General features: G+C 26.0%; 1 protein-coding gene across 1 annotated transcript; it reads right to left on the bottom strand.

Moving 5' to 3' along the window:
- Positions 1 to 539: 539 nt before the first annotated feature.
- LOC145271407 (uncharacterized) lies at positions 540 to 20,611 on the bottom strand. The gene is made up of 2 exons (XM_080126940.1): positions 20,518 to 20,611; positions 540 to 4,222 (listed from the first exon to the last, which is right to left on the bottom strand). The coding sequence occupies exon 2, from the start codon at positions 3,484 to 3,486 to the stop codon at positions 1,906 to 1,908; it is 1,581 nt and encodes a 526-aa protein (XP_079983066.1). The 5' UTR covers positions 3,487 to 4,222; positions 20,518 to 20,611; the 3' UTR covers positions 540 to 1,905.
- Between the last annotated feature and the right edge of the window lie 7,109 nt (positions 20,612 to 27,720).

The raw sequence follows: 27,720 nt of genomic DNA, 5'->3' as shown, positions 1-27,720 counted from the left end.
TCTCCTACTTTAAGGGGGTTCCCTCATAACCATAATCAATTTTATTTTTTTGCAGCCAACTGCCCTTACGTCTTGTCAAACTCAATACCTGCTTTACATCTTTCTGAGAATTGGAGCTATTATGTCAATTCATGATTTGGATTTTTAAATATCAATTAAAAAACAATCAGCCACTTCTACTGAGGCACTTGCAATCACATTTTGAAAGTAGCTGACACTATTCTGTTAATTGGGTGAATGGTACTTCGCTCAATTACAGAGAATTCATATGTTTTTTAGAAACATAAACATACACTCCAGATCAAATGGTCAGAGCATAATTCAAATCTTTCTGGAGTAATCTTGTGTATCTCTTATCAATATCCTCTATTTGCGTGTTTCATAAGCAATTAACTTAAAAAGAAAAGAAAATGAGATTGTAATAAAAATATACTTTTCCCTCCTGTAGCAAAAATGCAAATTTGGTTGGCAAATAATTATCGAATTTTCAGGGTATATTGGAAAAAAGTAAATTTTCCTGAATAAAATATCGCATTACATTTTAGTAACAATACAAATTTATGAAAGAAAATAGACAAAATATTTTAAAAATACAGAAAAGAAAACTAGAATACGTCTTCTATACAATAGGGAGAAATAATGTTAGTTTGTAGTAAAAAAGTAAAATTCATTTATATAAATTTTAGAATTTTTTCCTTATTGATTTGATGATATATCAGAAAGGTTTTTAAAATCATGTTAGTTTCCTGTTATAAACTTTATAAAATAAATGCATTCTCTAAAAAACTTATTCAAGTTTCTGTTAATATTGTCAAATTTTTACTGACCTTGTATGTCAACTCAAATGTTTTTTTCTTAAATGTGTTTTAACATCTGCATCAACAATTATTCGTGGAAAATTAACAAATATTCAACCTTAAGGAATTATTTTAGAATTACAATTGTTCCTTTGAGTGAAATTTTGATCTTTCAGAATTTAAAACCGCCAGGTAATTAAAAAATTCCTTTTCATGATTACTGGAATTGCAATTCAGTGTGATTTTTTTTATTGCAATAGAAGCATACTTCAAGACATTTTAGTTTCTATCTTGCACATTTCACGAGATACAAAATACCAGAGTTGAATTAAATAAATTAATTAGTATAAGATTTTTTTTGTAAAATACACGCCACAAAACTAAATTGATTTTCATGTGATGCCAATTCATTTCTCTGTATGAGTTGCAACATTTTCTGTAAAATTGTAAATTAACAAAATACTGTATGAGAATATAGTTGTTCATTAGCACAAGAATATTACATTCAATTGAAAATGAATTTAGACGTACCTTACAATAAAATTATATTGTTTGCAGTATGTTTGCATGAAACACAAATTAAAAAAAATATGATTTCCATCTTTTTTTTTCATTTTTCTTAAACTTTTTCTTCTAGAGGGTGGGACATCCAACCAGATGTCTGACATTTACCCCTATTTTAGTGAGTCCAACCAAGAGATCTTTTCCTAGCCGTCCCTTTCAATCGTTTGTATCCTGTATGGGTTTTCATATGTCACAACATATTATCTTGTCTTGCAGAAGAAGAGCCACATATTAAACATGAATATGGCTTTTCTCTAGTATGCATTTACTTATGTTGCAATATACGGTGTCTCACTGTAAAATGAAGAACATATTTCACATAAATATGGTTTCTTCCCAGTATGTATTCATATATGTGTCACTATGTCTGATTAATTTGCAAAAGAGCCTAATACTTCACAGAAAGACGGTTTCTCTCCAGTATGTGTTCGCACATGTTGCAACATATATTGCTTCGTTGTAAAGGACAAACCACATATTTCACAAGAATATGGTTTGTCTCCAGCCTGTGATCGCATATGTGTCACCATGTCTGATTTTCTTACTAAAAAGAGCCATATACTTCGCAAGAATATGGCTTCTCCCCAGTATGTGTTTGCATATGTTGCAACATGTAATCTTTCCGTCTAAAACAAGAGCCACATACTTCACAAGAATATGGTTTCTCTCCAGTATGTATTCGCATATGTATTACCATGTTTGATTTTTTTGCAAAAGAAGAGCCACATACTTCACACGAATATGGTTTCTCTCTAGTATGTATTCGCATATGTATTACCATGTTTGATTTTTTTGCAAAAGAAGAGCCACATATTTCACAAGAATATGGTTTCTCTCCAGTATGTGATCGAATATGTGTCACCATGTCTGATTTTCTTGCAAAAATAGAGCCACATAGTTTGCAAGAATATGGCTTCTCCCCAGTATGTGTTTGCATATGTTGCAACATGTAATCTCTCCGTCTAAAACAAGAGCCACATACTTCACAAGAATATGGTTTCTCTCCAGTATGTATTCGCATATGTATTACCATGTTTGATTTTTTTGCAAAAGAAGAGCCACATACGTCACAAGAATATGGTTTCTCTCCAGTATGTATTTGCATATGTTTTACCATGTCTGATTTATTTGAATAAGAAAAGCCACATACTTCACATAAATATGGTATTTCTCCAGTATGTGTTCGCATATGTTGCAACATATGTGACTTCACTGTAAAGGAAAGGAAACAAACTTCACAAGAATATGGTTTCTCTCCAGTATGGGTTCGCATATGCCTAAACACGTCTGATTTCCTTGCAAAACAATAGCCACATACTTCACAAGAATATGGTTTCTCTCCAGTATGTGTTCGCATATGTTGCAACATATATTGCTTTACTGTAAAGGAAGAGTCACATATATCACAAGAATATGGTTTCTCTCCTGTATGTGTTCGAACATGTTGCAACATATATTGCTTCCTTGTAAAGGACAAACCACATATTTCACAAGAATATGGTTTCTCCCCAGTATGTGATCGCATATGTGTCACCATGTCTGATTTTCTTGCAAAAGAAGAGCCACATACTTCACAAGAATATGGTTTATCTCCAGTATGTGTTCGCATATGTTGCAACATGTAATCTCTCCGTCTAAAACAAGAGCCACATACTTCACAAGAATATGGTTTCTCTCCAGTATGTATTCGCATATGTACTACCATATTTGATTTTTTTGCAAAAGAAGAGCCACATACTTCACAAGAATATGGTTTCTCTCCAGTATGTATTTGCATATGTCTTACCATGTCTGATTTATTTGCAAAAGAAGAGCAACATTTTATACAAGAATATGGCTTCTCCCCAGTGTGTGTTCGCATATGTTGCAACACAGTGTGTTTCTGTGTAAAACAAGACCCGCATACTTCACAACAATATGGCTTCTCTCCGGTATGTGTTAGCATATGTGTCACCATCTGCGATTTCCTTTTAAAAGAAGAGCCACATACTTCACAAGAAAAAGGCTTCTCTCCAGTATGTGTTTGCATATGCCTTACCATGTTTGATTTATATGCAAAAGGTGAGCCACATACGTCACAAGAATATGACTTCTCTCCAGTATGTGTTTGCATAGATTGCAACATATGGTGTTTCTGTGTAAAAACGGGTCAAATACTTCATATGTATGATATCTCTACAATCTATGTTTGCATGTTGCAGCATGCGTTGCTTCTCTATAAAGGAAAGTCACATACTGCACAAGAATATGGTTTCTCTCCAGTATATGTATTCACATCTTTCGGCATAAAAGAGCAACACACGTAACAAGAATATGGTTTTACTTTAGTGTATGTTTGCATATGCTGGAACATATGTGATTTCCATGTAAAAAATAACCGCATATACTACAAGAGTATGATTTCACTGCAGCTTAGTATGAGAGTTATATTTCAGATATAATTATACAGTACTGTTAATGTAATCCATAATAAAGCTAAAGTTTAAGATTCAACAATAAGTAGTATTTTTTCAAGTAGTTTGGATGCCTTATATTTTGTATTTATTAAATTGTGCATAACTGTATTAGTCATATGCACACCAGTAAAGACTAATCATATTAACTTATAAATATGTCATTCATATGAACCAGTAACTACAATCATATGAAGTTAAAAAGTATTCAATCAAGGTTGTGATTGAATAAAATTTTGAATAGAACAAATTCGTTCTTAGTAAACATGAAATTGTTTTTTTTTTTCAATATATTATCAGAAAATGTAATTTGATGAAAGAAAAAATGTATAATTCACATTTCTTTCATTTCCGGCTTTTAACTTTAATCCATTTGTATTTGTTTTCCTGTGTTGTTTACTTGGTATTCTGCAAAATGAAAAAAAATTACAAGATAAATTTCAATTAAATATATTAATTGTATGCGTTTTTGCAAACAGAATTATTTTTATGACGTTAAGATATAGACACAGTTATTCATAAAAGATAAATTAGAAATAAGTTTCAGTATTGTGCGCTAAAAGCAAACATTTTCATGTTCAATTTTATTTAAAAGTCCCTGAATTTAATATTGTTTAATTTAAAAATTAAATGAGGATCTTTTTACGATACTTATCCATTAATTAAATAAAAGAATACATTTTGCATAAATAATCTATATAATTATAAAACTCAGATCAGCATGTTTGCTTGGGCGTTTAAACTGTCCATCTGTTTTCTGATTTCTGCTTTCAAAAAATTGTCTGCTTACTCATTTCATCTTACGTCAGATATTAAAACTATTGCTGCTATTCAAAACATACACAAGGTCAACAATATGTTTTGTTTTGACTTATTTAATGCGTTTTCCTTACAAATAAATGTAATTAAATCATGTTGAGTTAAAAAAACTGATTTCAATATAAATATGGTTCTATGGAGGCTTCCAGAGTTTTATTTTTCACTTAAAAATGTTTCCTCAAGAAAATAAACGACAATATAATCTCAAAATCAGTTTTTATTTTGAACATTTTTCATTTTACACTTTAAGGGCCAATTAGTTGACTAGTAGTATTTAAAAAGTAGCGTTGGTAGTTAAATGCAAAAACCCCTTTAAAAGTTCTAAATTAATATAAAATAATGGAATAGAGGCAGACCAAACTTTTCTTAAACAAGGAAAGTCTATAAAAAAGGAAAAAAAATATATGAATGGTGGGGTGGGGGAAAAGAACCAATGTCAAATCGAGACTGTAAATCGTTTCTGAAAATGGGGGATTGATTTACTTGAATGTTGTATGTGAAACTGGACCCACTTCCAAATATCTAAATATACGTTGTAAATTTTTTTATAATCTGGTAGCTTAGTGCCCAACAATCTGCAGAAATAGTTGATATCTGACGAAAATTGAAAGATGGTGCTAATTGTCCAGGTGCACCTACATATTTAAAGAAAAATATTTTCTGTACCCAAGTTGTGTGTGATTCAAACTAGAACTTGATTTAAAAAAATGAGGTTTTCGGGTCCACAGTTACCATGATTTTTTAGCATTTTTCATTGCAAGTTGAAATTGTTTTCAGACAAAACAAAAGCAAAGCAAATATTTACTAATGTAAAAAAATACTTGATTAATTGACATATTAAAAAAATACTTGATCAATTTACATAAAAAAAAACATATAAAAAAATACTGGATAAATTTACATACTAAATAATACTTGATCAATTTACATATTAAAAATACTTGATCAATTTACATATTAAAAAAATACTTGAGCAATTTACATAGAAAAATACCTGATCAACTTACATACTAAAAAATACTTGATCAATTTACATAATAAAAAAATACTTGATCAATTTTAATATTAAAAATACTTGATCAATTTTCTTATAAAAAATACTTGATCAATTTACATATTAAAAGAATACTTGGTAAATTTACATATTAATAAATACTTGATCAATTTACATATAAAAAATACTTGAGCAATTTACATATTAAAAAATACTTGATCAATTTACATATTAAAAAATACTTGATCAATTTACATATTAAAAAAATACTTGATCAATTTACATATTAACAACATACTTCATCAATGTACATATAAAAAAAATTCTTGATCAATTTACATATAAAAAAACATATTAAAAATACTCGATAAATGTACATACTAAATAATACTTGATCAATTTACATATTAAAAATACTTGATCAATTTACATATTAAAAAACTACTTGATCAATTAACATATTAAAAAATACTTGATCAATTTACATATTAAAAAAATACTTGATCAATTTACATATTAAAAACATACTTGATCAATTTTAATATAAAAAATACTTGATCAATTTACATATTAAAACAATACTTGGTAAATTTACATATTAATAAATACTTGATCAATTTACATATAATAAATACTTGAGCAACTTACATATTAAAAAATACTTGAGCAATTTACATATTAAAAAAATACTTGATCAATTTACATATTAAAAAAATACTTGATCAATTTACATATTAAAAAAATACTTGATCAATTTACATATTAAAAATACTTGATCAATTTACATATTAAAAATACTTGATCAATTTACACATTAAAAAAATACTTGATCAATTTACACATTAAAAAAATACTTGATCAATTTATACATTAAAAAAAATACTTGATCAATTTACATATTAAAAAAATACTTATCAATTTACATATTAAAAAAATACTTGATCAATTTACATATTAAAAAAATACTTGATCAATTTACATATTAATAAATACTTGATCAATTTACATATTAAAAAAATACTTGATCAATTTTCATATTAAAACAATACTTGATCAATTTTCATATTAATAAATACTTGATCAATTTACATATTAAAAAAATACTTGATCAATTTACATATTAAAAAAATACTTGATCAATTTACATGTTAAATAAATACTTGATCAATTTTCATGTTAAAAAAATACTTGATCAATTTTCATATTAAAAAAATACTTGATCAATTTACATATTAAAAAAATACTTGATCAATTTACATATTAATAAATATTTGATCAATTTACATATTAAAAAAAACTTGATCAATTTACATATTAAAAAATACTTGATCAATTTACATATTAAAAAAATACTTGATCAATTTACATATTAAAAAATACCTGATCAATTTACATATTAAAAAAATACTTGATCAATTTACATATTAAAAAAATACTTGATCAATTTACATATTAAAAAATACTTGATCAATTTACATATTAAAAAATACTTGATCAATTTACATATTAAAAAGATATTTGATCAATTTACACATTAAAAATACTTTATCAATTTACATATAAAAAATACTTGATCAATTTACATATTAAAAAAAACTTGATCAATTTACATATTATAAAAATACTTGATCAATTTACATATTAAAAATACTTTATCATTTTACATATTAAAAATACTTTATCATTTTACATATTAAAAACATACTTGATCAATGTACATATTAAAAAAATACTTGATCAATTTACATATTAAAAAAATACTTGATCAATTTACATATTAATAAATACTTGATCAATTTACATATTAAAAAATACTTTATCAATTTACATATTAAGAAAATACTTGATCAATTTACATATTAAAAAATACTTGATCAATTTACATATTAAAAAATACTTGATAAATTTACATATAAAAAAATACTTGATCAATTTACATATTAAAAAATACTTGATCAATTTACATATTAAAAAAATATTTGATCAATTTACACATTAAAAATACTTTATCAATTTACATATAAAAAATACTTGATCAATTTACATATTAAAAAAAACTTGATCAATTTACATATTATAAAAATACTTGATCAATTTACATATTAAAAAATACTTGATAAATTTACATATTAAAAAATACTTGATAAATTTACATATTAAAAAATACTTGATCAATTTACATATTAAAAAATACTTGATCAATTTACATATTAAAAAATACTTGATCAATTTACATATTAAAAAATACTTGATCAATTTACATATTAAAAATACTTGATCAATTTACATATTAAAAAATACTTGATCAATTTACATATTTAAAAAATACTAGATCAATTTACATATTAAAAAAATTCTTGATCAATTTACATATTAAAAAATACTTGATCAATTTACATATTAAAAAAATACTTGATCAATTTTCATATTAAAAAAATACTTCATCAATGTACATATTAAAAAAATACTTGATCAATTTACATATTAAAAAAATACTTGATAAATTTACATATTAAAAAATACCGGATCAATTTACATATTAAGAAAATACTTGATCAATTTACATATTAAGAAAATACTTGATCAATTTACATATTAAAAAAATACTTGATCAATTTACATATTAAAAAAATACTTGATCAATTTACATATTAAAAAATACTTGATCAATTTACATATTAAAAAATACTTGATCAATTTACATATTAAAAAAATACCTGATCAATTTTCATATTAAAAAAATACTTGATCAATTTACATATGAATAAATACTTGATCAAGTTTAATATTAAAAAATACTTTATCAATTTACATATTAATAAATATTTGATCAATTTACATATTAATAAATATTTAATGTATTTACATATTAATAAATACTTGATCAATTTACATATTAAAAAATACTTTATCAATTTACATATTAATAAATATTTGATCAATTAACATATTAATAAATACTTGATCAATTTACATATTAAAAATACTCGATCAATTTACATATTAAGAAAATACTTGATCAATTTACATATTAATAAATATTTGATCAATTTACATATTAATAAATATTTGATACATGTACATATTAATAAATACTTGATCAATTTACATATTAAAAAATACTTTATCAATTTACATATTAAAAAATACTTTATCAATTTACATATTAATAACTATTTTATCAATTTACATATTAATAAATACTTGATCAATTTACATATTAATAAAATACTTGATCAATTTACATATTAAAAATACTTTATCAATTTACATATTAAAAAATACTTGATCAATTTACATATTAAAAAATACTTTATCAATTTACATATTAATAAATATTTGATCAATTTACATATTAATAAATATTTGATCAATTTACATAATTATAAATACTTGATCAATTTACATATTAAAAATACTTGATCAATTTACATATTAAAAAATACTTGATCAATTTACATATTAAAAAATACTTGATCAATTTACATATTAATAAATATTTGATCAATTTACATATTAATAAATACTTGATCAATTTACATATTATAAAATACTTTATCAATTTACATATTATAAAATACTTTATCAATTCACATATTAAAAAATACTTTATCAATTTACATATTAATAAATATTTGATCAATTTACATATTAATAAATACTTGATCAATTTACATATTAAAAATACTTTATTAATTTACATATTAAAAAATACATTATCAATTTACATATTAATAAATATTTGATCAATTTACATATTAATAAATACTTGATCAATTTACATATTAAAAAATACTGTATCAATTTACATATTAAAAAATACTTTATCAATTTTCATATTAATAAAATACTTGATCAATTTACATATTAAAAAAACCTTATCAATTTACATATTAATAAATATTTGATCAATTTACATATTAAAAAATACTTGATCAATTTACATATTAAAACATACTTGATCAATTTACATATTAAAAATACTTGATCAATTTACATAATAAAAAATACTTTATCAATTTACATAATAAAAAAATACTTGATCAATTTACATATTAAAAAATACTTGATCAATTTACATATTAAAAAATACTTGATCAATTTACATATTATTAAATATTTTATCAATTTCCATATTAAAAAATACCTTATCAATTTACATATTAAAAAAATACCTGATCAATTTACATATTAATAAATACTTGATCAATTTACATATTAATAAATACTTGATCAATTTACATATTAAAAAATACTTTATCAATTTACATATTAAAAATACTTTATCATTTTACATATTAAAAATACTTTATCATTTTACATATTAAAAACATACTTGATCAATGTACATATTAAAAAAATACTTGATCAATTTACATATTAAAGAAATACTTGATCAATTTACATATTAAAAAAATACTTGATCAATTTACATATTAAAAAATACTTTATCAATTTACATATTAAGAAAATACTTTATCAATTTACATATTAAGAAAATACTTGATCAATTTACATATTAAAAAATACTTGATCAATTTACATATTAAAAAATACTTGATAAATTTACATATAAAAAAATACTTGATCAATTTACATATTAAAAAATACTTGATCAATTTACATATTAAAAAAATATTTGATCAATTTACACATTAAAAATACTTTATCAATTTACATATAAAAAATACTTGATCAATTTACATATTAAAAAAAAACTTGATCAATTTACATATTATAAAAATACTTGATCAATTTACATATTAAAAAATACTTGATCAATTTACATATTAAAAAATACTTGATCAATTTACATATTAAAAAATACTTGATCAATTTACATATTAAAAAATACTTGATCAATTTACATATTAAAAAATACTTGATCAATTTACATATTAAAAAATACTTGATCAATTTACATATTAAAAATACTTGATCAATTTACATATTAAAAAATACTTGATCAATTTACATATTTAAAAAATACTAGATCAATTTACATATTAAAAAATACTTGATCAATTTACATATTAAAAAAATACTTGATCAATTTTCATATTAAAAAAATACTTCATCAATGTACATATTAAAAAAATACTTGATCAATTTACATATTAAAAAAATACTTGATCAATTTACATATTAAAAAATACCTGATCAATTTACATATTAAGAAAATACTTGATCAATTTACATATTAAGAAAATACTTGATCAATTTACATATTAAAAAAATACTTGATCAATTTACATATTAAAAAAATACTTGATCAATTTACATATTAAAAAATACTTGATCAATTTACATATTAAAAAATACTTGATCAATTTACATATTAAAAAAATACCTGATCAATTTTCATATTAAAAAAATACTTGATCAATTTACATATGAATAAATACTTGATCAAGTTTAATATTAAAAAATACTTTATCAATTTACATATTAATAAATATTTGATCAATTTACATATTAATAAATATTTAATGTATTTACATATTAATAAATACTTGATCAATTTACATATTAAAAAATACTTTATCAATTTACATATTAATAAATATTTGATCAATTAACATATTAATAAATACTTGATCAATTTACATATTAAAAAATACTCGATCAATTTACATATTAAGAAAATACTTGATCAATTTACATATTAATAAATATTTGATCAATTTACATATTAATAAATATTTGATCAATTTACATATTAATAAATACTTGATCAATTTACATATTAAAAAATACTTGATCAATTTACATATTAAAAAATACTTTATCAATTTACATATTAATAACTATTTGATCAATTTACATATTAATAAATACTTGATCAATTTACATATTAATAAAATACTTGATCAATTTACATATTAAAAATACTTTATCAATTTACATATTAAACAATACTTGATCAATTTACATATTAAAAAATACTTTATCAATTTACATATTAATAAATATTTGATCAATTTACATATTAATAAATATTTGATCAATTTACATAATTATAAATACTTGATCAATTTACATATTAAAAAATACTTGATCAATTTACATATTAAAAAATACTTGATCAATTTACATATTAAAAAATACTTGATCAATTTACATATTAATAAATATTTGATCAATTTACATATTAATAAATACTTGATCAATTTACATATTATAAAATACTTTATCAATTTACATATTATAAAATACTTTATCAATTCACATATTAAAAAATACTTTATCAATTTACATATTAATAAATATTTGATCAATTTACATATTAATAAATACTTGATCAATTTACATATTAAAAATACTTTATTAATTTACATATTAAAAAATACTTTATCAATTTACATATTAATAAATATTTGATCAATTTACATATTAATAAATACTTGATCAATTTACATATTAAAAAATACTGTATCAATTTACATATTAAAAAATACTTGATCAATTTACATATTAAAAAATACTTGATCAATTTACATATTAAACATACTTGATCAATTTACATATTAAAAATACTTGATCAATTTACATAATAAAAAATACTTTATCAATTTACATAATAAAAAAATACTTGATCAATTTACATATTAAAAAATACTTGATCAATTTACATATTAAAAAATACTTGATCAATTTACATATTAATAAATATTTTATCAATTTCCATATTAAAAAATACCTTATCAATTTACATATTAAAAAAATACCTGATCAATTTACATATTAATAAATACTTGATCAATTTACATATTAATAAATACTTGATCAATTTACATATTAAAAAATACTTGATCAATTTACATATTAAAAAAATATTTGTTTTTTATGACTAATCTCGCGTAGTTTACCTTTTGGCGGTATCAAAATCCAGATTTTCTTTGCTAATATGCTTCAACGGCCTTTAAAGATAATATACAAGGGACTTTTTTTTTTCAAATAATTAAATTTTAATATTTTAGCGTGAAGGATCACTTTCCGATATAAATTTTACGTAAATTGAGACCTCACTTCTTTGCGATATAACGAGACATGTAATTGTTAGAATTTTTAAAGTTTGCGTGCAGGAGTGGGGGCAGAAGCGAGATTGAGGTGGGGCGGGTGGACTCATAGATTTCAAGCATTGTAAAAATACGTAGAACCACTTTAAGATGTATGTGACGGGACTGTTTTATTTTTAGGATTTGCTGGAAAATGTCCTATCATTAAATATTAATTATTACTTCCTGGTATTTTTAAGATTCGTGGTAGCCTAGTATTTAACAAAATTTTCCCAAAACTGTCAATGAAATCAAAATGTAATATTTATATTATAATTTACACATTTTATTAAGCTCATAAACAAAACAAATGCTTTATAATATTTTAAAAGTACAAATACTTTACTGGTGATCGTCAAAATATGTTATAATAATCTTGATACATTTGCAACACATTGACTAATCCTTTCCAATGGATTCAATAAATCTATTAAGTATTTACCATTGCTCTTAATTCAACGAATAAATATATGTAAATGTATAAATGTATATGTAAATATTTGATATCACATAAAATTGGAGAACATATAAAAATCACCAAAATAACCCCACTCGTTTACATTACAGTAAATACAAAGGAAATGCATTCATCCCTTTAACATTTTATCAAATATTTCTTAATTTACTATATTTCATATAAAGTTACATTTTTAATATAAATTTATATTTTATATATATAATAAATTTATATATAATTTACTATATTTCAAATAAAGTTACATTTTTAATATAAATTTAATTTATATACAAATAGGATTATAGTTTTTCTTAAGAAACAATAAAAATATTCAAAATAAAGTCTAATTGTGTAACAGTAATATTCTTAATCACAAAACCACATTTACTGAAAGTTTAAAAATGTAAGTAAAATAAAATATCGTCAGAAAAAATGGCAATATCTAAAGCTGAACAGAAATTTTTAAATATTTTATAAATGCATCGTCATTTGGTAAAAAATGAATATTTTGGTATAGTTGTTTTTTTTATATAAATTCTTACAAAAACCGTGAGACAATATTTTTATTTAATAAGTAAATTTTCTAATTAAAATGAGTTTTCATGTGAAAATATATCCCGTAATGAAATTAGTCGTTATTTTATTTTGAATAATAAAAATAACTAATTATATTTCATGTGTTGAAAGTTAGTCACAGTAATCAATAGTATAGATGCTAAATGGACAAAAATAAAAACTATTAGAGTAGAAAGCTTTTTGACGTCTCAACATTGGAGATGTGAGATTTTACTGCTTGTCAGTTTATTCATATGCTAAATGGTCACACATGCTATGAGTTCATAATATTTAAAAATAAGCCAACGTATAAAACATTGCAGCGGCGGGACAGAGTTTGGAGGTTGGTCGAGTGCAAGACTGCTTTTGGACCTTGTTAAAAAGGGTAAGACTAGTAGTAGATACACAAACACAGACATCATGCGTAAGTGTTGTGGCATTCACTGCAGGTTAGTTGGGCCAGCTGTTGCACCATGAAACTTGGCCAAAGTGTTCAATATCATCCAGTCTATATAAGAGAAGAGCATAGGTGAAAGAATGCATGTTTGTCGATCGCTAGAATGTATGTCAAAGAAGCCGCTGACTATACATGCTAACTTTAGTACATGTGGAGAGATATTAGGCTTTGATAAGGATAATCAATTTTAAGCCATACAATCGGCATGTATGACCTTCCAAATAATTTCACAGTCAAATGCAACAATGAAAATGAAGGATAGTTTTATACTTGTTGCTCCAGCTCAAAAGTTTTTTGGAGAGTGAAAATATGGTCAGTATATTCTTAGCCTATTCGAAATATTAGTTTTAACTCATCTGTGTGTCTCTTTGTCTATGAAACTGCTCTAACAGAAGAGTAGAACGATTTTTGAACTGATATCAATCAGGCTGATATCGTGAATTACAGCAATATCTCATCACCTTTCTTATATAATAAATACTTGGTCAATTTACATATTAATAAATACTTGATCAATTTACATATAAAAAATACTTGAACAACTTACATATTAAAAATACTTGATCAATTTACATATTAAAAAAATACTTGATTAATTTACATTTAAAAAATACTTGATCAATTTACATATTAAAAAAATATTTGATCAATTTATATATTAAAAAAATATTTGATCAATTTATATATTAAAAAAATACTTGATCAATTTACAAATTAAACAAATATTTGATCAATTTACATATTAAAAACATACTTGATCAATTTACATATTAAAAAAATACTTGATCAATTTACATATTAAAAAAATACTTGATCAATTTACATATTAAAAAAATACTTGATCAATTTACATATTAAAAAAATATTTGTTTTTTACGACTAATCTAGCGTAGTTTACTTTTGGAGGCATTAAAATCTAGATTTTCTTTGCTAATATGCTTCAACAGCCTTTAAAGATAATATACAAGGGAGTTTTTTTTTCAAATAATTAAATTTTAATATTTAAGCATGAAGGATCACTTTCCGATATAAATTTTACGTAAATATCAATCAGGCTGATACCGTGAATTACAGCAATATTTCATCACCTTTCTTATAAAAAGAAAAGCTTGACAGAGCTTTTCAGTTTTCGAGACATGGGTGAAATTTTAGTGGAGGGTTGGGACTAATACATCCGAAGATTTCAGATAAAAAAACATCTTCCCCATCTACGTTATTGTTTGTCAGTTTTTTTTTATTGTGTCAAGAATTTCATCAGAAGTAGGAAACAATACTCTATGCAAATGTGAATGATGGCTTTGTAGAAATATACAATAATACGATACTCTCAAGTGTAATTTTTTAGCATGGTAGGGGGATCCCATAAATTCTGCAGCAGTCTTTGCAATATCCTCAATATATTCGAATTTATGTTGCCTATGACTCCAAAGCCAATGACTTTGAATGAGAAAGCCTCGGGTAGGGTGTTATTTTCCATGAAAATCGGTTGTTGAAAAAGTTTCTTGTAATTGCTAAAAGAACAAAGCCTCGTTATTGTAGCATTAACTATTACCATACATTTATGGTCAAATTTCACTAAAATCATAAAGTCATTTGTTACATTTTCTGTCTTTGCTTATATATATATATATATATATATATATATATATATATATATATTCTTTTTAATTGCTAGTTGAGAAAGTTTCTTGTAATTGCTAATTGATTTCGGCCACAATTTATTAGAGAGGTCTTCTTTTAATATCAATTATAATAAAGATCAACCGATCGACCCCTGAGGCACACATACAGTGATATCATGTTCTTTATTTGATTATTCTCTTTCCTAAGAAATATCTGATTACATTAAATAAACATCCAGTAATGCCGTATAATTTAATTTTCGTACAAAGTCATTTAAACCAGACTTTGTCAAAGGCTTTGCCTTCATCACGGGTGTTCCCATAGTCCCCCTGCCTTATCCAGTGCATGGTTTAGTAATGATAATTAAAATATCCGTAGTAAAACAGGCTAAGCTAAATCCATATTTTTAAGTAGAAAGGAGTTTATCCTTTATAAAATTGTAAACTAGTCCTTAATTTTTTAACAAAGATTGAAAGGAGAATCATTTGTTATAAATGCAAAGATGGAAAGGAGAATGATGAAACGATTATTCAGCATGTCAGTTCTTTTGCCAGAACTCCTGAATACTGGTATCATTGAAGCAATTTTCAATTATCAGGGAAGCAACACTCGGCAAGGCATGTCTAAGTTTGTTATGATGACATGCATAAGAAAGAGTGATTTGAAGATCAACAAGGGTTGTTTCTATAAGCAATGCGAAGTTTATGAGGTAGTGGTTTGTGAGATTCATGGTGGAGTTTGATGCAAACTGCCATGTAAGTAGCTCAGCTTGCATTGTTGTGGATGGAGTATTGTTCTCATCTTGAGTGTTATTGTCATAATGTCTTGATCAATAAAACCTTCGACTTTCTTCGAATGATTTATTAGAGCTCGATAATTTTTCTATTAAACTCATGAATGATTCTTATGTCCTACAGAATATGCGAATGATTTCAAAGGGAAACATTTATTAAATACTATAAAGTAGGATGTTCTCGTTCCATCAACCAGAAGTTTGAAGTAACTTGCAACTTTGAGAGAACAGTAGTCCAAATAACGTATGTAATAGAAATAAACCTGTTTTTAATAAAAAATATCAAAGAGTTAATTTATCATTTTTAAAAATGTATTTATTATATTCATAGTTTTTGGTCCCCCGGCAAAAGGAATGTGGGCTGTAAATTCACCCTTGTCTTTTCGTCCGTTTGTCTGTCCACACTTTTCTCAATAACTACGCCATGAATTTTTTGGAAATTTTGCACAAACATTAAACATGATATGAGTAAAAGTAACAGAACTGTTTTCCAGAAAAACTCCACTTGCCCCACTAGGGGTGCCTTTCAGGTTAAAATGGCTAAAATTGACACTTTCATGCTTATCAAAAAAAGTGATGCATTCGATTTTTCATTAAACTTTCTGAAAGGTTGTAACTGATTTCTATAGAATTTTGTTTGTCTATACTTTGCAATAACTCTTCGGGGTGCCCCAGGGGCTCTTTAAGGGATAATAAAAACACTATTTTTTGGATTATTTTACCACATTTGTCGAAAATTTTCTGTGTTTATTTTCACTAGGGTTGACATCCTCTTTGAACTTTTGGGGCTAAATGGGAGGGGGATAAATGCTGAACTAAGTCACTTTTTATGCCTTGTTCATTGTGCACTCACGAAAGACCATGCTTCACTTGTTTGATTAATTTTTAAGACGACTAAATCCAATTTCATGTCATTTTACTAGAATATAAATATAAAACTCAAGGTAAAATAATAAAATAAATAATCAAATAATAAGAAAAAACAGAAAATATCACGTTACTTTCTACTTGTATATCATAACATCACTGAAAATAATGTAATTTTTTTACGTCCCTTGCTCCCACATTTAAACAATATGTGATTAGGAGGCTACAGTTTGTCTTGCGTTAAAAATTACATTTTCAGGTAAAGTTTTCTACTTTACTTTCATGAAATCTCTAAGAAAGAATGCAACTCTTACATTAAAAAATGTTGAATATAATGTAGTATTCATGAAAAAGTAAATAGATGACATTTTCTTAACATGGTGGAAAATACAATTACATTTTTTGATGATGTAAACAAACCCTTATTTTACATCAACTCCTTATTTGGAGATTGCAATCAAACTCTTAAACATTCATTAAATTCAATTATGTTTTAATTTTAAAACAAATCTCATTTTTTTGTACACAAGTTGCAAATTATGTTTTATAAACAGAAAATTAGATTTAAAGAAAAGAGGATGATTAGAGTCATCACTCATTTTTAGCTCTTTTTTCTCCCCATTGTAATGAGGGGTTTCTGTAGCATTTAGAATAAAACTGGGTTATCTTTCAGATGCAAGGTTCATTGTTTACTTGCGGTTTTAACGATGTAAGATTCCGTTGTACGGAAGACCAAATCGGCCAAAATGTCTATGATGTTTTATTGGCGCTTTTCTTCGTATTTTTAATAACATTTTTTGCACCATTTACAAGTTCTTTTTACAAATAATTTTTTTAATACTGTAATAGTAAAATAAAGATACATTTATTAATTATACGGAAAAAGTATCTCGTAATGTTTTCACACGAGATTTTTTTCCTGTTGATTTCTCTTTTTTTTTTAATATTAAAATTGATTTACTATTTAAAGTGATTTCAAAGCCTTTAACATGACGGAGTTTATAATGAAAACCAAATTACCGTTAAAATTAAAATAATCTTTATTAGAAATTTGTAACAAAATAACAAAATTATAAAACTATTAGATTAAAATTGAGAACTTTTAATTAAACAACGTGAACATTTTATAATGAGTGTTTTCATGAAATGTATTTTTAATAATAAAAAAGTGAACTTTTTTTACTTAAACTTCATAAAAAAAAACGTATCCAATATAGAATGTTACTAAAATAATTTTACTATTACAGTATTAAAAAAAATATTTGTAAAAAAAACCTTGTAAATGGTGCAAAAAAATGTTATTAAAAAATACGAAGAAAAGCGCCAATAAAAACATCGTAGACGTATATTATCATTTAAACAGTATATCAATTTAAATATTTAAATTCAGTAAATAAATTTAAATATTTAAATTATGGCCGATTTGGTCTTCCGTACAACGGAATCTTACATCGTTACAACCGCAAGTAAACAAGGAACCTTGCATCTGAAAGATAACCTAAAACTGAATAATTAAATAAGTTATCTAAAAAATTAAGCTGGTTTGAAAGCCAAATTTGAAAGCCAGTAAAAAGGGCGAAAACATTTACTCGTTTTTAATTGATTTTTTGCTTTTCTTTTCAAATGCAAAGAAAAAGAAAATAGAATAGTAACAATGGTTTCAAATTAAAATAATATTTGTCAAAAACCTTTTAATCCGTCAATTATTTTTATTCTCTGAAAATATAATTCGATTAACAGTGGGTAGTGAATGATGTGCAAATTCTGTCTGTTTATTGCAGTACTGTTCATCCATATTTCTTTAAAATAATCGTTAGTTCATTAGCAGAAATTATCAGATTTTAAAAAATTATTTTTAGTGGCCCAGAAACTCATTTTTTTTTATTTAAAAATGTTTTTTTTCCATATCATGTATAAAAGAATCTAATAATTTATGCTCATAAAGCAAATATAAACCTTCTAGAAAAATGTTATCATTAACATCACATTAACTATTTGGGGGGATAGTGAACAACCCATTTCAAATTTGAATTATCTTTAAATATCAATAAATAATTACACAAAAAATATAATAAAATCGCAAAAAAAAACCTATTTCATGTTATTTTAATGGTTATAGTTTCCGCAGTTTTTTTAATATAAAAAATCTTGAAATTAAAAATTAATTTAAAAAATTGAGATCCCGTCTCAGGTCATTTAAAAAAAAATATTTTTAAAATGATATGAATTCCACTGATGATTAATTTTAAGAAGTTTGGGTGGAAAGAACGATGAAAAAGTTAAATATTATAACTTTTATTATTGAATAATCATATAAAATATTTCAAATTGAAATTCTCTTTAATCTTCAATAAAGAATTATTTTAAGTTTACTTTTTAATGAATAATAAATTTGAAATAAATCGAGTAATGTAATTGCTAAAATTGACTATTTTTACAAACATTTATTTCAAAATCTAAGGAAAACGTCCTCAATAATTTTTACACCAAGTAAAATATAAAACATTTTTAGAAAAAAATAAAGAAATTCTTTTTTATGTACATTCAACAATATTCTAATTAAAGAAATAGTTCCTGTTTTATTAAAACAAAATTAAATCAATTAAATGTAATTATTGCACTTCCCATGATCCGTACTTTGGTGAAAATTAGCGTTATTTGTATTTATAAATTATTGTCGGCATTTTTTAAATCGAATTTTTAATTAAAAAAGGTGGTGTTTGGTGTGGTGCAGTGGTGCGGTGCACTGGTGCTCACGTAAAGAGATTTTAGGAATTAACTTCGGTCGTTTTATTTTTTAAAACAAAAACTATTTTGGAAAAATGTAGACGTAAACTAAAAAATAAGCCATCATACGCCTAAAAAATTCAGACGAAAACAAAAAGAAATCATAAATCTCATTTAAGAAGCATTTTCTTTGTCCATAGCTATCTATAATATTATCAATCGTCGTTTATATGCAAACATTTCTATATTAAAACCAAACGAAAACATAATGGTTTGGATGCAGATCTGTTATAAAAAAGAACTAAAAAAAACAACAAACAAAAAAAAAACAATTAGCTTCAAGTAATACTTACTTCTTGTTTGGCAATCTGCTTTCAATAAACAAATAATTATAAGATGTGTTAATTAAAACGAGACGAGTTTGACGTGCAGAGGTTGATATTTCAGATGATGACCGGAAAAGCAAGTTCGCAGAAAATTATAATAATTATTTTCATTTATTGTAATTTTAAGTCTTGTTTTTACTTACAAATCAATTTAATAAAAAGAAGAATATTTTTTGTCATTGTTAAAAATGCATTATTATCTCTTTTTTTTTTTTTTTTTTTTTTTTTTTTACAAATAATAAGAAATCTCCTAATTTTTAATGTAACAAAAATACAACCTTTTGTAATATGAGTGAGGATAAAAAAGACAAGATTTGTTGTAAGTTTGGGTGAGAAGACGATTTATCCGAAAGTCAAATTGAAAAAAAAAAAAAATAAAATATCAAGAATGTAAATATTGCATCAAAGTTAAATATTGTTTGGTTATGGTTAACTTTCGTCACCCGTTGTTTACAAAGCCATTTGCCGGAAGTGACGTTTTATCTACGGATGATCAAAACCGTATAGAATGAACCTTTTTTTTTTTTAATATAAGTTTTATTCAAATAGGCTTTATTTGAACTTAATGGACTTTTTTTTTTGTATTTATTAACTGTTTTATTCTTTTTATCAAACAAAAATAGAATTTTTATATATTATATATATTATATATTTATTATAAAATATCTATAAAGTCTATTTTTTATGTCTGTAAAAATTTGTTAAAGAGTTAAAATAAACAAAGACTTTTCGTTAATATCTATAAAGTCTATTTTTTATCTCTGTAAAAGTTTGTTGAAAAATTCAAATAAAGTTTAGAATTTAATTTAAAAAAAAAACACCGTCTTTCTTTTTTTTTTTTTTTAAATAAAACTTATTTTAAAATTTCGATGTTTGAAAAAGAGTCCATAATATGTCAATATAAAAATTCTATTTTTGTTTGATAAAAAGAATAAAACAGTTAATAAATACAAAAAAAAAGTCCATAAAGCCTGTTTGAATAAAACTTATATATAAAAAAAAAGGTTCATTCTATACGGTTTTGATCATCCGTAGATAAAACGTCACTTCCGGCAAATGGCTTTGTAAACAACGGGTGACGAAAGTTAACAATAACCTATTGTTTTTAAGAAAATCAATGAATGGTAATTTATATTAAAAAAAAAATTGTTGGCAAGGTCAATGGGGATAAAATGTAAATAGAAATGAAATGAACAAAACAATGAAATTAATGCGTTTTTTTTTTTTTAATTTTCATCAGGAAGTTAAAAATGGGGCAAAACGGAAGAGGAGGTGAGTCAAATCAGTGTCAGGTGAAATTCTCGCTTAGATGTAAAAATGTTCCGCTTACCAAACTGGACTTCCTGTTTTAATTTAAAATAAATACACATAAAATAATAAATAAAATGATGTTTTTACTGTTTATTTTTTTGTTGTTGTTTAATAAAATATAATTTTTTTTTTTTTAAATAGATTAAATCTGTTTTTAGTATTATAAAAATATAATGATTTATTAAATATTTATGGATTTTTTAAAGATATTTTTAGTGCATTTTTTCTATTACTGTCTCACAAGAAGCTTTCACACAAGTCATTAAAGATCTCTCCTTGGAAACAACCTGTTGTGTTCCCTGGAAGCTGAGTGGCAACAAATACTCTCCACCTCTTTCGATAACATTTGCAAATAAGTTTGCGCTATCGCAACAACTACTTACCACTGATTTCTTGCTAGTAGTAGCCATTGGTCTTCACTTGAATTTGAGTGGCAATAAGCATCCCCAGGTCCCTGTTCTCTTGGTCCTTGTCCATCGGAGGTCTGGTATTGGTCTTTCCATCCTCCTTCACCCTTCTCGACTATTTGGCACCACTCCTTTCGGGAGAGCAATGGATGGGATGAGTGAGGAGATACAGATATGCAGCTTCAATGTTCTTGGTTCCATATAATGCTTCTTTGTGTTTTGCCTCTGCAGCAGTTTGTCTGGCCCACACATGTGGTTCATGTGTATTAGTTTCCGCATTCAAGGGTTTTCCTTAATATTTCAGTTGTTTTCATTATCATTATTTGTTGCATCTTTGCAGTCATTCCTCTGATTCCAATTTCTCACATTCTTTTTTCAAAGTTTTTCAGAATTATTCCTAGTGCTCCTAATATTATAGTTATTATCTTGATTTTCTTCATCATCCATATCCGTTTCAGCTCCCTGGCTAGCTCTGTGTATTTTCTTTGTTTCTCCTTTTCTTTGATATTCACCCTGTGATCAGCTGAGACAGCAAAGTCTACGAGTTGATAGGACTTTTCTTTCTTGTTAATTATTACGACATCCAGTCTTCTTGCTTGGATAGGTTTATCAGTTTGTATGTCCATGTCCCATAGGATTTTGTGATTCTCGTTTTCAAGTACTGTTGCCAGTTTATGATTGTACCATTTGTCTCTATGTTTGAGATGCAGTTGTTTGCATAATTTTCAGTGTACTGCCTTCCTCACTTGGTCATGCCTTTTCTTGTATTCTTTTTGAGTCAGTTTGCTGCATTCGCTTACTATATGGTTTATCATTCCGTCTCTTTGTCCACAGAGTATTCATTTGCTGTTGTGTTTTGTCGATCTTTGCTTTGATCTGGTTGATTCTTATCGAGATATCTTGTGCTGCTATTATTAGGGATTCAGTTTCTTGGTTTATGTGCCCTTTTCACATCCATGTCCAATTTTTTTCATTATTCTCATCTTTTCTCATCCTTATAAAACTTCGATGCAGTTGTTTTTCTTCCCATTTTTCTTTTCTCGTTTTATCCTTTGTCTTTCTGTTTTCTGTTTTGTTGATTTTTTTTTCAGTGTCTGTTACTGCCATAATTATCCTTTCAGTATTTTGCATTATGTATTTTTCTAGTTCTTTTTTTTTTGTGTCATTAACATAATCTTCTACATAAACCATTCCTCTCCTGCCGTCTTTCCTTTTTCACATATTATTATTATTATTAGTAGTAGTAGTAGTATTAGTATTAGTAGTAGTAGAAGTAGTAGTATTTCACTCACGAGAAGTTATCACCAGAGATTGATCACTGAGAAAGAACGGTAATATTCCCTTGAACCTAGGTAACAACAAGTCCCTTCAGATCTCCAGTAATCTTCACCTCTTTCCATAGCCTCTGTATTCTAGCTCAAGTAATTTTCCAAGTATTTTATGCCCGTGTGTGTGTGTGTGTGTGTGTGTGTGTGTGTGTGTGTGTGTGTGTGTGTGCGTGTGCGTGTGTGTGTGTGTGTGTGTGCTTTCTACACAATCTTCTATATTTATTAGTCCTCTTACCCCTTCGTTTCTTTTTAAGTAGATTCAGTCGATATTATCTTTTGGATGTAATGCATCGTCATTAGTTTCCTAGTCCTTTGATCAAGATGTCTACATTCCTCTTTAGGTCCAGCCTATGAACGGTCCAAAGTATTTTATTAGCAATACTGCCAAGGTGTTTATTCCTTAAATTAGATTCTTACTGTATAGTTTTGTTTGGAAGATTTTTCTTGTTCTTCTCAAGTACTCTTTTCCAATTTTATCTTTCATTCCTTTAGATTTGATGGTGTTTGCTTCCAGGACACCAAAATATATGTACGTATCATCTTCTCCAAGCACGCCTGTCTCCTTTTACTTAGGCATGTTCAATACCTCTGATGTCTCTAGTTTTCCCTTTTTCATCTCCAGTAGTGCACATATTTCCTCCCAAATTTCATTCCAATATCCTGGCTAAATATTCTGGTTGTGTTTATCAGCTTTTCTAGATCCTTTTTGGTTTTTATATTGCAAACAGCTTCAGGTTATCCATATACATGAGGTAGTTTATTCTTTGTTCTGTGCCTGTAAACTTATAACCAGCATTATATTTCCTAAGTAGCTACGTTTTCCTTGGAAAATGGCTGTTTGTATTCTTATTTCATTCAGTTGTTGTCCTGCAGCTGTCAATTCCAATTTCCATTGCTTTCTTAATAACATTAATAATTTTGTCAGATATTTTGTACATTTTAGGCATTCAATTATCCATGTTTGTGGGATTCTGTCATAGGATTTCTTATAATCCATCCATGCCATGGCTATGTTATTTTTCCTGCTTTTAGCATATTTCAAGATATTTTGTTCTATGTATAATAAGTCGTGTGTGCCTCTTTTTCTTTCCGGCATTCTTTTTATTCGTCTTGTTTAAATTTTCCACATTGTCGGTAAGCATGTTATTGACCTGTAATTGCTTGGTATCATTCCATTTACAGTGTATTCTTCTTATTTTTATTATTATTATTATTATTATCATTATTACAATTATTATTATTGTCATTATTACTTTCATTATTATTATTATTATTATATTATTATTATCGGTATTATTACTATTACTATTGTCATTATTACTTTCATTGTTATTATTATTATTATTATCTGCATTATTATTAATATTATTATTATTGTTATTATAATGAAAACACTAATTAGGAAGGGCCCTGCAAAGGGAACAGACGCCAGCAATTATAGAGCACTTACATGTCTACCACTAATGTAGAAACTGTTAACTGGAATCTTTGTGGACAAATTTTATGGACATTTTGTGAGCAATAGTGTTTTCCCAGATGAACAGAAAGGGTGACCGAAAGGCTCGACAGGTTCCAAGGAGCAATTACTGATTGATAAAGCAGTAATGCAGAATGCAAAGAGGAAGAAGAGGAATTCGAGTGCAGCATGGATCGATTACAGAAAGGCTTGCGACATGGTTCCTCATTCATGGATCCGTGAAACACTATTGATGATGAAGGTTGCTAGGAATGTGATGGGGATTTTGGAGACAATATGACTCAATGGAAAAATGTGCTGAAAGCAAACAGAGAGGTGCTGGGGCAGGTTGGTATTAAACGTGGAATATTCCAAGGAAATTAGTTATCTTTACTTCTTTTTGTAATGATAATGATGCCACTGAGCATCCTCTTGAAGAGAGAGAAACCGGAGTATAATGTTGGATCTGGCAGAAGGTTCCGCAACCATCTACTGTTTATGGATGATTTGAAGATATTCGGTAGAAATGAAAAGGAAATGGAGATACTGGTAGAGCCCATAGGGACATACTCATAGGACATCGGGATGGAGTTTGGGATTAGTAAATGTGCGTGATGGTTATGCCAAACAGAAATTTTGTTTATTCCTTGTTCTGTGCCCGTAAACTTGTAATCGGCATTATATTTTCTGAGTATATAGTTGAATGGTATCATAGTTATGTCAAACAGAAATTTTGATAGCGACTCTCCTTGGAAAATGACGATTTGTATTCTTATTTCATTCAGTTCTTGTCCTGCAGCTGTCAATTCCAATTTCCATTGTTTTCTTAATAACATTAATAATTTTGTCAAATATTTTGTACATTTTAGGCATTCAATTATCCATTTTTGTGGGATTCTGTCATAGGATTTCTTATAATCAATCCATGCCATGGCTATGTTATTTTTCCTGCTTTTAGCATCTTTTAAGATATTTTGTTCTATGTATAATAAGTCGTGTGTCCCTCTTTCCTTTCGGCATTCTTTTTATTCTTCGGTCAGTAGTTCAGGAGTGCTAAGAGAGGAGTATATCTGTTCACTCAGTTGTGCTGTTAAAATTTTCCACATTGTCGGTAAGCATGTTATTGGCCTGTAATTGTTTGGTGTCATTCCATTTACAGTGTATTCTTCTTATTATTATTATTATTATTATTATTACTTTTATTGTTGTCATTATTATAATTATTTTCATTCTTATCGGCATTATTATAATTATTATTATTATTATCATTATTATTATCATTATCGGCATTATTATAATTATTATTATTATTATTATCGGCATTATTATTATTATTATTATTATTATTATTATTATTATTATTATCGGCATTATTATTATTATTATTATTATTATCGGCATTATTATTATTATTATTATTATTATTATTATTATTATAACGATGGCACTAATTTGGAAAGATCCTGCAAAGGGAACAGATGCCAGCAATTATAGACCAATTACATGTCTACCACTAATATTAAAACTGTTAACTGGAATCTTTGCAGAAAAAAATTTATGGACATCTTGTGAGGAATAGTGTGTTTCCTGATGAGCAGAAAGGGTGTCGGAAAGGCTCGAGGGGTTCCAAGAAGCAATTACTGATTGATAAGGCAGTAATGTAGATTGCAAAGAGGAAGAAGATGAATCTGAGTGAAGCATGGATCGATTACAGAAAGGCTGACGACATGGTTCCCCATTCATGGATCCGTGAAACACTATTTATGATAAATGTTGCTAGGAATGTGGTAGGGCTTTTGGAGACAAGTATGGCTCAATGGAAAACGGTGCTGAAAGCAAACAGAGAGGTGCTTGGGCAGGTTGGCATTAAACGTGGAATATTCTCAGTATTTCAAAGTACCCTGGGACAGGAATGTGAGAGAACAAGAAGGCAAATGGAGCAATTATGCTACATTTTCCTTGGAGATAACATAAAATTAAATAAATCAAATTTAAATTTACTTCATAGAGTGTTAAAAATGTGATTGTGATTTTAATGTTTAAATTGCTGGTGACTATGTTGTGGAAATATAGATTTAAATATAACTTTATTACTTATTGTAAGTTTAGTGTTTGAGAACACGTTCTTGTTTTACTTTTTTCAAATTGTTATATTGAAAAATATGTAGCGTGGTATAGACTTTATTTAAAACTAGCAGGACCCGTAAACCGGCGTTGTTCTGTGGAAGCATGCCCCCTTCCATAAAAAAATAAACTGCGGTTGTTGTTGTTGTTGTTGTTGTTGTTGTTGTTAGTGGTGGTGGTGGTGGTGGTGGTTTCGGAAGACACCCAATCTTATAAGGGGTGAAGCGGTCCAAGCATTTGCCCCAAGTTCGATCTTGATATATGTTGTCAGCAAGGACTATTAAAAAATGAGGGTGGCAGTGTCGTGCAGAGAAAAGTATATATTTTTATTGCACGTATTACTAAATTGAACAAGTACTTTATGGCCATCACTGAGAAAAATATTGCGGCTAAATTTTTGTCGGTGAACGTCACAAAGTATGTGTTAAAATCAATGAGAATAACGTGAATAAAGTGTAAATTGTGGAAGTTAGAGTCGGTGTCAATTCTTTGTTCTGTGCATGTAAACTTGTAACCGGCATTATATTTTCTAAGTACATAGTTG

This window comes from Euprymna scolopes, chromosome 46 (assembly GCF_053919585.1).
Source record: "Euprymna scolopes isolate OS-2025 chromosome 46, ASM5391958v1, whole genome shotgun sequence".
Taxonomy (NCBI): Eukaryota; Metazoa; Mollusca; class Cephalopoda; order Sepiida; family Sepiolidae; genus Euprymna; species Euprymna scolopes.
The sequence above is the reverse complement of the archived record's forward strand: the minus strand, read 5'-3'. Positions and strand labels throughout refer to the sequence as shown.